The sequence below is a fragment of the Myotis brandtii genome, unplaced genomic scaffold, assembly GCF_000412655.1.
Source record: "Myotis brandtii unplaced genomic scaffold, ASM41265v1 scaffold179, whole genome shotgun sequence".
Lineage (NCBI taxonomy): Eukaryota > Metazoa > Chordata > Mammalia > Chiroptera > Vespertilionidae > Myotis > Myotis brandtii.
The window spans coordinates 1,962,074-1,972,443 of record NW_005356635.1 but is presented as its reverse complement, the minus strand read 5'-3'; the positions used below and the strand labels follow the sequence as shown (position 1 = coordinate 1,972,443).

At 38.2% G+C, this 10,370-nt stretch overlaps 1 protein-coding gene across 4 annotated transcripts in view; it reads left to right on the top strand.

Moving 5' to 3' along the window:
• The window catches only part of NRIP1 (nuclear receptor interacting protein 1), a 121,170-nt gene that overhangs the window by 92,467 nt on the left and 18,333 nt on the right, over positions 1 to 10,370 (top strand). For 3 of the 4 annotated variants that reach the window (XM_005863449.2, XM_014537414.1, XM_005863451.2), the window contains one exon: positions 3,939 to 10,100. The exons of the other annotated variant lie outside the window; for it this stretch is intronic. In XM_005863449.2, coding sequence (XP_005863511.1) covers positions 4,283 to 7,747 — 3,465 coding nt within the window. In that variant the 5' untranslated portion in view covers positions 3,939 to 4,282 and the 3' untranslated portion in view covers positions 7,748 to 10,100. Of the gene's footprint in view, positions 1 to 3,938; positions 10,101 to 10,370 lie in introns of those variants that run through there. 4 annotated transcript variants of the gene reach the window in all.

Below are 10,370 nucleotides of genomic sequence, written 5' to 3'. Positions count from 1 at the left end.
CTCTGTGAGTGACAGGGGGGAGCTCCCCAACCCCCTGATCGCCCTGCGGCTCTTTGTGTGACAGGGGACGGCGCCACAACCTCCCTATCTGCCCTGCTCTGTGCGTGACAGGGGGTGGTGCCACAACCTCCCCATCGACCCTGCCTTGAGTGTGACAGGGGGCGGTGCCCCAACCCCCCAATCGGCCCTACCCTGAGCGTGACTGAGGGTGGCATCGCAACCTCCCGATCCGCCCTGCTCTGTGCATGACGGGGCGGCGCCCCAACTCCCCAATCGGCCCTGCTCTGAGCCCGACCAGGGGCTGCACCTAGGGATTGGGCCTGCCCTCTGCCACCCAGGAGCAGGCCTAAGCCAGCAGGTCATTATCTCCCGAGGGGTTCCAGACTGCGAGAGGGCACAGGCCGGGCTGGGGGACCCCTCTCCCCCCGCCCCCCGAGTGCACAAATTTTTGTGCACCGGGCCTCTAGTCTATATAATAAAAGTCCAGTGACCGAATGGCAGAATGAACAGAATGACCGTGGTCCCTTGCCCCGGCCAAGTCCCACCCCCAAGCGGCCCCCAACACCCCTAAGTCACTGCCTGGCTCCCTGGTGCATGTACATTTAGTGAAAGCACAAGAAAATAATGATCAGTCCCTTCTGTCCCCAACCAGAGTCTCCAAAGGGCTCTGCTAATACTGCAGCCAAGGTGTGGAATTCTCCCTCCACGTCCTGCAGCCCCAGGAGACCTTCCAAGTTAGCCAAAAAGGCGACCTCAGCATTAACGGGATGGTGGCCCTTTTCTGAGGAATGTAGAGAGGCTGGATGGAGATTTTGTGAAATTGCGGTGCCTTGCAGATTAGGTGAGCTTTCAATCTCTCTTTAAAGGGGTGGCAAAGAGGACCCCCAGGCTGCCAGGAGCAATAACGAAGGGTAGGCACATTCAAAAACAAAAAAAACTTTTAAACAAACAGACATGAAGATCATATTGAGAAACTGAGGGCAGAGCCCCGGGAAGAATGCAAAAATTATTAAAGGGCCATCATCCATCTTGATATACATTTCAAACAACACATAAACAACTTCAGCTCATGGCACATGAAATGCAAAACAGTTCTGTTGTGGGCTTTCTTTTGGCCATCCTTAAAGTATAATTAGATCCAGCTGGTGGAAAGCTATAGCTTCCAGCATTAGACCCCACAGCCGGCCCCGTCCAGTGGGGTGGGCTGTCAGACCCCACCCATGCACAAATTCGTGCACCGGGCCTCTAGTTGGTTAATAAGATCATATAGGTTTCAAGTGTACATTTCTATGATACATGATCTGTATATTGCGTTGTGTGCCCACCACCCAAAGTCAAGTCATCTTCCATCACCTTAAGCTTCTTTATTACTGATTACAAGTTTGTACCCTAATACTGTCAGCCTTATCCCCCATTTCCTATCCCCTTAAAACCCCATATTATTCTTAGTTTTATTACAGGTTGACTGTTTCAGATTCTACATGTAGGTCATACTATACAGTACTTAATCTATCTCTCACATAATCTCACTTAGCATAATGTTCTCAGGGTTTATCTGTGTTGTCAGATAGATAGATAGATAGATAGATAGATAGATAGATATAGATATTATATATATATATCTCATCTTTTTAATATGTTCACCTGTTGATAGGCATTTGGGTTGTTTCCATATCTTGACTATTGTTAATGCTGCAATTAATACAGGCATGCATATAGATTGGGTATAGAAGAAGCCAAATCCTTAAATGTGTGTTAACATTTAAATATTTTTAACTGAATATACTCAATTAATGTTAAACATTTGGTGACATTCTGAAGTAATATGCTTATAAAACCAAGCAAGTGAAATGTTATTTTGGTGGTTAAAAATTGTGTAGTTGTCTTTTTACTAAAAGAAAATGAGTCCAGCTAATTCTATCTTGAAATTAAGCAATTTTAACATTAAGAAGTATATGTATTGGCATTAGTAATATTTTACATTCATAATACTATAATAGCTGTAGGTCTCAATGAGCTGTATTATATCTAAGTATTATACCTCCTTTTCTTTTTTTCCTGAATTTCTCAATTAAAGTTTATACTATAGAAATGAAAAGGTAAGACGTAGAAAAGATGTAAAAAGGATTTCTCCCACTTTGGTTGTTTAAGGGATAGAAAAGGAAGTTATCTAAAGAAATTTGGCTCACTCGGTTTCCTAGAGTTTTTAAATTGTAGGGTCTGAGTGAATTTAGGCCTTAAGAAGTCTCAGAATTCTACTTTCTTAGGCATTTCATTTTCTGCTGGAATGGTGGTAGGTGTTGCTACTGAGTGGCACCTGAAGCAGTCTATCAGGAAATACAATCTTTGATTTACAGATTTTCTTATTAAATAGCAGGTTTCTATGAGAAATTATTTTTCCTCTCTCTGCTGTATGTATTGGTGCTGTTTATAGAACTTCTCAAAGAGATTAATGAAAAATAATCACCTTGATTTAGATAGACTTTTCTGGAAGCAGTTACTCACCTTCCTTTCAAATCTATTCTAAATGTCTTTCTTTTCCACTTTTTTACATGTTGATGTGCTTAGCTTAGTTTATACACATAGTTATATGTATATGTACTATAGCAACCATATTTTTTAAAGTAAAAATTGATGCAAGTATCCTAACACATTTTTTAAATTGTTTTTCACTTTAAAATATTTTTAAAAGATTTTTCAAATCATAGATTTTATTTTAATTTAGTTATACTTATTGATATAAATTCACAAAAAAGAAATAGCATGGGTGGGAAGAAGAGTATTTTATATTAGGAATGTCTTACAAAAATAGGGTTACACATTTACCTGTAACTTGTCTTCTTCATCTGATAGGAATGGACCTCACATTTAAATTTCTACATAGAGCACATAAGTAAAAATTTTAAAAGTCGATGGGATCAATGGTGATGAAAAAAAATAAATTAAAAAAAATCTAAAATAAAAGTTGACACATTAAAACATTGATAGCTATGAATGAGCACATAAAGAATCATTCTCTGCTGTTTTTTTAATATATTTTATTGATTTTTTACAGTGAGGAAGGGAGAGAGATAGAGAGTTAGAAACATCGATGAGAGAGAAACATCGATCAGCTGCCTCCTGCACATCTCCTACTGGGGATGTGCCCGCAACCAACCAAGGTACATGCCCTTGATCGGAATCGAACCTGGGACCTTTCAGTCCGCAGGCCGACGCTCTATCCACTGAGCCAAACCGGTTTCGGCAATTCTCTGCTGTTTTTAAAGTCATGGTAAAAATTAAGGATAAATAAGCTTGTTATTAATATTTAAATGTTTATGAATATGACTAAGACTGTCAATACTTTGCACAGGCCTACAAAATAATCTTATCCTTAGTGCATTCATTTCTTTGAAAACAGAAATTCTAAAAAAATTAGCTAACGGAATATCTGATGTTTGGAGGAGGATGCCAGAAGTGAATCTGTTCTGTATGCCTCACCCACATTCGACTCATCAGATGGGTCCATGCCATGTGCATCTCAGTCTCTCATTCTGCACTTCTGCCTGTTTTCCCTAAGCTCCCTGTAATATAAGGAACTAATTCTAGCTCCCTTACAGAGCTATATTGCTATAAAGTAGACTAAGCATTCACATTACTTGGCAGAAGTGTGCCTGTGAAAATTCAAAAACTTGGTGGGCTTTGGAAGATAGTTAAATAATATTAAAGTATTTAATTGATTTGATCATTTTTATAATATTTAATTCATAGCATTTCCAACAGATTTCTAATATAATAGGAATGGCAATAACTACTAAAGAAGTGACTATAATGCATACTTATGTATATTATAGTATATATGTAAAGTACAAGTACTTTTTTTTTTTTTGCTTGTAGGTATCATAGTACAATTCTAATTCTGCACCTCCTTAACTATTTTCTGTGTTTATATTTTTTAGAACACTGATATTTGCATTTAATGAACAAAAGATGAAAAAGGAGACTCAAGATATTCACCAAGGATTATATCTGCTTGCTGCTGCAGACCTATGTATTAAGGAATTCTGCTTTTTCTTACTTAGGAGTTGATCAGCTCTGTGTCAGACTGCATTGGAGTTTGTTTGCCTCTTATCTTGTCATTGCCAGAAGAAATCCTGTTCAGTATGTAACCGTACATCACTGTCTAATTGCTATGGAAGATGATAAACTGACACTCACTTATTAAAGCTATATCTCACTCACCCACAGAAAACCATTCTTTAAAGTGAACAGAAACCTAGCCCTCGTGACACTTCTATTGAACATGACTCATGGAGAAGAGCTTGTCTCCGATGTGCACCAGGATTCTGTTGTTTTAACTTACCTAGAAGGATTACTAATGCATCAGGCAGCAGAGGGATCAGGTACTGCCGTCGACAAAAAGTCTGCTGGGCATAATGAAGATCAGGACTTTAACATTTCTGGTCATGCATTTCCTTCCTGTCAGAGTAATGGTCCAGTTCTCAATACACATACATATCAGGGATCTGGCATGCTACATCTCAAAAAAGCCAGACTGTTGCAGTCTTCTGAGGACTGGAATGCTGCAAAGCGGAAGAGACTGTCTGATTCCATCGTAAATTTAAACGTAAAGAAGGAAGCTTTGCTGGCTGGCGTGGTTGACAGTGTGCCTAAAGGCAAACAGGATAGCACATTACTGGCCTCTTTGCTTCAGTCGTTCAGCTCTAGGCTGCAGACTGTTGCTCTGTCACAACAAATTAGGCAGAGCCTCAAGGAGCAAGGATATGCCCTCAGTCATGATTCTTTAAAAGTAGAGAAAGATTTAAGGTGCTATGGTGTTGCATCAAGTCACTTAAAAACTTTGTTGAAAAAGAGTAAAGCTAAGGATCAAAAGCCTGATACCAATCTTCCTGACGTAACTAAAAACCTCATCCGAGACAGGTTTGTAGAGTCACCTCATCGCGTTGGACAAAGTGGTACAAAGGTCATGAGTGAACCCTTGTCATGTGCTGCAAGATTACAGGCTGTTGCAAGCATGGTGGAAAAAAGGGCTAGTCCTGCCACTTCACCCAAACCTAGTGTTGCTTGTAGTCAGTTAGCATTACTCCTTTCAAGTGAAGCCCATTTACAGCAGTATTCTCGGGAACATGCTTTAAAAACACAAAATGCAAATCAAGTGGCAAGTGAAAGACTTGCTGCTATGGCCAGATTACAAGAAAATGGCCAGAAGGATGTCAGCAGTTTCCATCTCTCAAAAGGAATGTCAAGCCATCTTAATGGTCAAGCAAGAACATCATCGAGCACACTAATGACTAGCAAAAGTACAACATTTCAAAATCCAATGGGTATCGTTCCTTCTTCCCTAAAAAATGCAGGCTATAAGAACTCACAGGAAAGAAACAACATAAAACAAGCTGCAAATAATAGTTTGCTTTTACATCTTCTTAAAAGCCAGACCATAACCGCACCTATGAATGGACACAATCATAGTGAGAGAGGAAGCATTTTTGAGGATAGTAGTACACCTACAACTATTGATGAATACTCGGATAATAACCCTAGTTTTACAGATGATAGCAGTGGTGATGAAAGTTCTTATTCCAACTGTGTTCCCATAGACTTGTCTTGCAAACACAGAGTTGAAAAACAAGAACCTGACCAATCTATTTCTCTGGATAACTTAACACAATCCTTGCTGAACACTTGGGATCCAAAAGTCCCCAACGTAGATATTAAAGAAGATCAAGATACCTCAAAGAATTCTAAGCTAAATTCACACCAGAAAGTAACACTTCTTCAATTGCTACTCGGCCATAAGAATGAAGAAAATGTGGAAAGAAACAACAGCCCTCAGGAAGTACAGAGTGATGTGACAAAATTCAATAAACAGATGTATGCGAGGACTTCTGTAATAGAAAGCCCCAGCACACATAGGACTACTCCTGTGAGCACTCCTCCATTACTTGCATCTACCAAAGCAGAGTCTCCCATCAATCTCTCCCAGCACTCTCTGGTTATCAAATGGAACTCCCCACCATACGCCTGCAGCACTCAGTCTGAAAAACCAACAAACACCACATCTAACCACTTGATGGATCTTACAAAGAGCAAAGAGTCGCAAGGAGAGAAACCAGTCCGTAATGAAAGTACACAGAACTCTGCGACTTTCAGTGCCAGTAAACTGTTACAAAATTTAGCGCAGTGCGGAATGCAGTCTTCCACTTCAGGAGAGGAGCAGAGACCCAGTAAACAGCTGAGTGTAAACACAGATAAACCCATAGCTATGATCGATAGACTAAGTAGCCCTCTGCTCTCAAATAAAACAAATGCAGTTGAAGAAAGTAAAGTCTTCAATAGTCAGGCAACAGGTTCTGAACCAAGACTTTCTGGTTCTGAAATAGAAAATCTGCTTGAAAGGCGCACTGTTCTCCAGTTGCTCCTGGGAAACCCCAACAAAGGGAAGAGTGAAAAGAAAGAGAAAATTCCTTTGAGAGAGGAAAGTACTCAGGAACATACAGATAGAGCTTTAAGTGAACAAATATTGATGGTAAAAATAAAATCTGAGCCTTGTGATGACTTACATATTCATAATACAGATGTGCACTTGAGCCATGATGCTGAGTGTGCCCCATTCTTAGATATGGCTCCCCCCATACAGAGAAGTGCAGCTGCCTTACCAGCTTCCGAGGACTTGAAATCGGAGCCCCTTTCACCTCAGGATTTTTCTTTCTCAAAGAATGGTCTGTTAAGTCGACTGCTGAGACAAAATCAAGAGAGTTACCTGCCCGATGATCTGGACAACAGTCACAGACATAGTGAACTGACACTTCTAGAATCAAAGAATCTTTGCATGGTCCCTAAAAAAAGGAAGCTTTATACTGAGCCATTAGAAAATCCATTTAAAAAGATGAAAAATAGCATCCTCGATGCTGCAAACAGTCACAGTGCCCCAGAGGTGCTGTATGGGTCCTTGATTAACCAGCAAGAGCTGAAATTTAGCAGAAATGATCTTGAATTTAAATATCCTGCCAGTCATGGTTCAGCCAGTGAAAGTGAACATAGGAGTTGGGCGAGAGAGAGCAAAAGCTTTAATGTTCTGAAACAGCTGCTTCTCTCAGAAAACTGCATGAGAGATTTGTCCCAGCACAGGAGTAACTCTGTCGTTGAGAGTAAAAAGAAAGGACACAAAAATAATGTGACCAATAGCAAACCTGAATTCAGCATTTCTTCTTTAAATGGACTGATGTACAGTTCTTCTCAGCCCAGCAGTTCCATGGATAACAGGACATTTCCATACCCAGGAGTAGTAAAAACTCCCATGAGTCCTCCTTTTCCTGACCGCTTGGGCTGTGTGGGGTCTAGACCAGAATCTGGATTTTCTAATGGGTGTTCCATGACCAGTGACAAGGGACCCATTAAGTGGGTTATCACAGACATGGATAAGAATGAGTATGAAAAAGACTCTCCAAGACTGACCAAAACTAACCCAATACTGTATTACATGCTCCAGAAAGGAGGCAATTCTGTTACCAGTCGAGAAACACAGGACAAGGACATTTGGAGGGAGCCTTCATCTGCTGGAAATGTCTCACAGGTTACAATCAAAGAAGAGTTACTTCCTGCTGCAGAAACTGAAGCTTCTTTCTTAAATTTAAGAAGCCCTTATAATAGCCATATGAGAAACAATGCCTCTTGCCCACACAACGCAAATGGAGAAGTTTATGGACTTCTGGGAAACGTGCTAACGATAAAAAAAGAATCAGAATAAAATTTACTCTGCTATTTAGCTTTGGATCTTTTTAAAACTAATTAGTTGAACTTGAGATCTGTATAAATAAGAGCATGATTTGAGAAAAGCATGGTATAATTGAAACTTTTTTCATTTTGAAGAGTATTGGTTACTGGTAATGTTTAAATATGCACACTGCTTTTTGCTTTACGTTAGTTCATGAGGAAACTACTGAACTACTGGTTGTTTAACACTTCTGTATGCATCAGATAACTGTGAGTAGCCTATGAATGAAATCTTTATGATCACAGATAATAGGCATAAATTAAAATGTAAATTTCCATCCATGGTGGATAAATGCATTTTGTTGCCTTTAAGAGGGTACTCTATTTTGATTTCAGAAGTCAGCCTACATAACATTTTTTTAAAGTCCAAATTGTTAAATAACTCTTTAAAAGGTAATTATTGAATAAAAAACTTAATGCTGATTCACTTTTCATTATCCAATTCAAAAATAAATTAGAAAAAAAATGTGCTTACATTTTTCACTTTTGCTAAAAAAAAACACAACATTTATTTTTAACTCTTGGAAAGGGTTTTGTGGTTTCCAGTGTGTCTCCCCCACCCCAGTCCTTTTCAATATATATTTCTTTAAACCTTGTACTAATTAGTAAAAATTGATTACAATTGATGGAAGTTTGATAGATCCTTAAAAAAAAGCAGATTTCCATTTTTATATTTTAACTACTGTATTACTATTCCTCCTTTTACATAATTAGGCAAGTTAACATTTATCTTCAGGTGGTTTCCTGAATAGCTGAATATTTAAGAAGTTTTTAACAGAAGCAAAATGGCTTTTCTTTGGACAGATTTCACCATGTCTAGTAAAAGTTACTTCTCACCATTACTATGGTACCTGTGAGTCTTATGACCGGGATTTCTTAAAGCTGCACTCAGACCACCTGCATTAGAATCATTTCTGGAGTACTTGTTTTAAAATGCATATTCCTAGGTAGCACCTCAGATCTACAGAACAAGAATCTCTGCTAACTGCACCTGGGAGTCTTCCATCTGCATCTGAACACATTTAAGAGGAAACCCCCTATGTGTTTCTTCTATACATTGAAGTTTGAGAACCATTGTTTATAACCTTTCTCATAACACAGGACTGTAAAAAAAAAAACCCCACTATTTGATGCCTATATTTTCCCCAATAGTCACACATCAATGAAATATTTGCAATATTGTAGTTCATATATTACTGTTATATCTTTGGAAATCAGGTTCAGAACACTTTTTATGACAAAAAAAAATAATGGGTGGAGGGGACAACTTTCATATCTGGCTGAACATCTCAGGAAAATCTGTGATTATGTGTTCTAATGAGTAACATCTACTTAATTAATTAGCCTTAGGGATGGAATAACAGGGCCACTTACCAAACTCAGGTGATTCTAGGATGGTTTAGAAACTTCTCCTGAATACATCCTTAACTTCTATTATAATCATTGTCCTAACAACAGTATTGACAAAGATGGAAACATTTATTTCAAACCAAGAAAGGCCCTAGACTCAGATCAACTAAACAGAAAAGTACAAAGGGCACATATACATGACAGAGTAGAATTCTACACAGTCACTCCGTTGATCTATTTTAAAATAGTGGTTAAAAGTGAACATCGATACTGTCTCGGAAGAACTTAATACATTATTGGGCCACCTGGGGTTTTGATCTTGAAACAAGTCATGTTTTTAAGTTCACTTTTTACAATTCACAATACACTCACCAGATTTTTTTTAAATTGTGAACCAGATTACCTAACTGATGAATCAAAAATTGTTATATTATCAACTATTAATAAGAAGGAAATCTATTTGAAGTTGTTCTACTTGAAGTTGTTTCTAAGACTTTTATATTAAATATGGGCGTTATTTCCTAATATGATCAAAACCCATAAATAATTATTTTTTTTTCTCAGAATGATTTGTAAATAGTTACTGAGTATATTATAAATAATAATCAGGAGTGAATATTATGCTACATCCTGGAGAGAAGAAAGTCATATGCTTATTCTGAAATGAAAATTCCACTGCTCAGTGCATATATTCTACTCCATCCCATATTTGCTCTGGCAATTGTATTGTCTACACTATATAAAGAAGCTTTTAAACAAGTCATTTTTTTCTGCCATTATGAAATATCTAGAATCTTGGAGGCATGCTAGAAAAAAAATGGGCTTTTACAAAAGCGATAAACTTAGGTCAGGGAGAAGAACATCAAGGGCCAGCATTAAGCATTACTATTTTTGTATGTTTCTTTGGTTGGTTGGTTGTTATTGTTAACAGTTGAAGGAATATGGATATGTAATACATAAATAAACATGACCACACAGAATGCTATATTGACTTACTAAAGAATGTCCCCAATTTGAGTTTAGGATAATTTTAAAGAAGAGCAGTGAGAAAGGACATACATCCATAAATTCACTTTGTTTATGCAAATGTAGATACAAGGTACACAAATACACATATTCAAGAACTATTAAATATCTAGACAGTTTCTTCCTAATTGAAAGGTTACTACAGCTCTCATTGACATCAGTAAGGTAGTATTACCTGTTTATTCCCTGCTGCATCTTACAGAAGAGTAAACTGGTGAGAG